Source organism: Poecilia reticulata, linkage group LG19, assembly GCF_000633615.1.
Source record: "Poecilia reticulata strain Guanapo linkage group LG19, Guppy_female_1.0+MT, whole genome shotgun sequence".
NCBI classification, from domain to species: domain Eukaryota; kingdom Metazoa; phylum Chordata; class Actinopteri; order Cyprinodontiformes; family Poeciliidae; genus Poecilia; species Poecilia reticulata.
Window position 1 is genome coordinate 7,688,180 of NC_024349.1, and position 3,458 is coordinate 7,691,637.

The 3,458-nt window shown below is 34.9% G+C and overlaps 1 protein-coding gene across 1 annotated transcript in view; it reads left to right on the plus strand.

Moving 5' to 3' along the window:
• The window catches only part of LOC103481314 (mucin-13-like), an 11,771-nt gene extending 9,679 nt beyond the window's left edge, over positions 1-2,092 (plus strand). Inside the window, exon 16 of the mRNA XM_017310753.1 lies at positions 1,815-2,092. Coding sequence (XP_017166242.1) covers positions 1,815-1,903 — 89 coding nt within the window. The 3' untranslated portion in view covers positions 1,904-2,092. The remainder of the gene's footprint in view (positions 1-1,814) is intronic.
• The last annotated feature ends 1,366 nt before the right edge of the window (positions 2,093-3,458 follow it).

Here is a 3,458-nt window from a genome sequence, read left to right on the forward strand (position 1 = left end):
GTTTAATTTGTGATGGGATCTGGATTCACGGTGTATATTAACTAAACCACATAAAATGCGGCTAAATAGCCGATGTTAATATGATTATAATTAGTACATGACCGATTTTTTTTWATGYTGTTGGTCAAGATGACAGATAACAAAAAAGTCAGGTGCGACCTCTGGGTAGGTCAGTCACTTCTTACCACTGTTCCACTGTACCATTTGCTCTTTGGAGTTACAAAGCCCTAGAAGTGGATTTTTAACCCTTTCAAGTATGACAGATGCTAATAATTCAGTTTCTCGTCTGTCAGAAATCCACAGGCATGTGTTTAAATCAGAAACGACCTTCACTTTATTGGGACTAATAGAATCAGCTCTGTGTTAGTGTCTATAGTGTTCTGACAGAAAAACAGTGAAACTCTTCCTGTGTCCTTAAAGAGATAAAACACTAATAAAATGTATAAAGCTATAAAATTAAAAGATTAGATAAGGATCTAATCTTGGACTTATCATTGGCAGAGTCCATGATAATTAAAATTTCAGTTTTGTCCAGGGTAAGCTGATCATGATACTCTTAACAAATTTAGAGTATTCTATTCTACTATATAGTAGAATAGAATTCTATTCTATTCTACTTTATAGAATACTATAACTTTCTACTATAAAGTTATAGTAGAATAGAATAGAACAGAATTGAATAGAAATATCTCTCATTGTCACCACAGAGGGGAGATTACAGTGCAACAACAAAAGTGACAGGCAGCCAAAGCATGCATGCATTACAAAAGTAGTTTTTCATCTTTAGGATACTCAGAAGGGTGGAGCTGTCTATCATAATATGYTGAAGCTGCACTACTTAGATTTACAAAAATATTTCTGCATCTTATTCTGATGTATAGTACAGCCAGAAAATAATTTACAAAAACAGGCAAATAAAATGTGACCAGTTAAACCAAACGTTCYTTACACCAAGGTAAAGTTTAGTTTGTCCCCAATTTTCTCACAAAATCAGCTCTTAATGAGAATCTAGTAACTTCCTTTAAGTAGTTCTTTCTCCTAAGTTTTCCCACATTTTCATATTTTAATCCTGTCAGTTTGTGATGTTTGCATTTCATCACATTTAAGACCTGTGTGAAACAGACATGCAGCTTTGTCAAGAATATACCTTCCTTAGCATGATACGTGGAATACCTTCAAGTAATTTTGTGATAATGACGTAAATGGGTGTTTGAATGGGTGGGAAAAAAGGCATCTTTTTTGCCAGCATCACCCAAGATGACGTAGAAATGGTGCAAGAGTTGAAGATGATATCAGTGCAAAGAGAATCAAAGTCAATGTAAAGCGATTTCTGTTCAAGAGCAGCAATGCAGGTGAGTAGCGCACTGGATGTGATTGTTGCGCAGATCTGCTCCTTAGTTCAGATGTGGGTGCATGAATAGACATAGTTCAGATGTGGGTGCATGAATAGACATAGTGTGTGTGTGTGCGCGCGCACACACACACACACACACACACACACACACACACACACACACACACACACACACACATCAGTGTGCCACTATGCAGCACTTCTCAGCAGGTGAAAGAAATCTGGTATCTTTCACCAATCTGGAGATGACTCCGAGCAACAGCCAACAAAACTTGGTTTCTTCAGGGATGAACTCGGTAGTTATATTTCTGCATGAAACATCATGTAGACAAACATCTATGCTTTATTCACTCATAAATCCTAATATTTTTTCCTTCTCTGCTGCAGCAATTCAACAGCGACCAAGATGATATGTTTTCATTCTCCCAGAGTCGACCCAAAGTCAACCCCTATGAGCAGSTCCAGTCCAGAAGCAGCACATACTCTCCGAACCGAGCCACAAACCCTTACGCTCAGATCCGAGGCCAGACAAACCCTTCCTTTAGATAAGGAGAGGGAAGCTGAATCAATTCACAAATTCCTATAGTGGTGTTTCTTCCCACTTAGTGCAATTCATTGGAACCCTTTGATGTAAAAGATGTAAATAGAAGCCATATCAGCTGGGATGTGAATGTTATGTAGCAGATATTGTATTATGTGTTCCTTTATTACTTATATATTCTATTTTGGTCTGTTATAAGCTGTTATAAGCTTTTCTATATGTATAAAACAAAATGTTCATATGTATAAAATTTCATACTTAATAAAAATTGTTTAATACTTTATTTTAAAAAGGTACTTTAATCTCTTTTGTTGAATATAACTGTAAAATAACACCAAAAAATAATAATAATAAAAAATTTATAGATGAAGTTATGAATCAAGAAATTAACGAAATTATCATAACATTTATGCAGGAGAAATGTTTGTCAATTAATTCAACAAAAATATTTACTATACATTAGAAAATTCAGAAATTAAAATCCAGGTGTACTTTGCATTTTTCTCCACCAGAGRGAGCTACTMTACAGAAGCTGAAATCATTTAGTTTTTTGTGTTTTTATTTTTTCATATTTTTATTTCTTGCTTCTTTCATTTCCACTATAAAGATTAAGTGTTATTAGGGTACTTCACTGCTCTATTAGCAAACTAGTGCAGATGTGGATGTTTGCACTAGGAATTGATATTCCTGATGAGTTTCATCAGGAATATTAATTCAGGAACAACAAACCTCATCATAATAAACTTTAAATTTCCACAGTATAACATCCTGGCATACATGTATGTGTTACAATTTCAGTCTGGTGCAGGAGTTATGCTATTTTAGTCATTTTAATTTATTGTGGAAATGAGGTTTTTTTTTTTGCCATTCCATGTGTTTATTTTCATTATCCAAATTGTATATTTTCAGAGCCAACYGATACTCTGCCTGCAGGAGAAARCAGGACAAAAATTAAAAATAGAATCTAATGAAAGCAAAATATTTAAATTGGAGACAAAGTTCTGCGTCTTTAAAATGACATTCCTCTTTGGTGACAGCAGATGTCAGCAAAACATTGGAATCCAACATTTAAGACTGACACCAGCTTAACTGTCTCTTAAATGGACCTGCACATTTCAGCGTAACTGCGACGCACAACGAACTTTCTAACCAGTTTCCCAAATAGTTATACAACTTGCTCCTGGACTCTTTCATCTGTTGTAGTGAAAACCAAGTATAGGGAATTTACAGTTTTGTTTCACAGTTAAACCTTTGCACAGTTTTTATAGCTGTAACCTTTTTGATAGTTATGACTTTGTGTTCTTAGTATTTAAGTATAATTTCAAATTTACAAAAGAGTTTTGAATATCCAAGAGCTTTGCTTTAGAGATTGAAAGKCTATGGATGGACCGAAAGCATACATAATGTTGCAGATTTTCAATAATGTAAATGGAGGGAGCCACTGAAACCAAGGACGGAACCCTGTGGGACACCTTTGGAAACGAGAAGAAACTGAGAACAAACTGAGAACAATGCCAAGGTTGCTTAGTACTGTTATTAAAATGGAATCATAAACTGAATCAA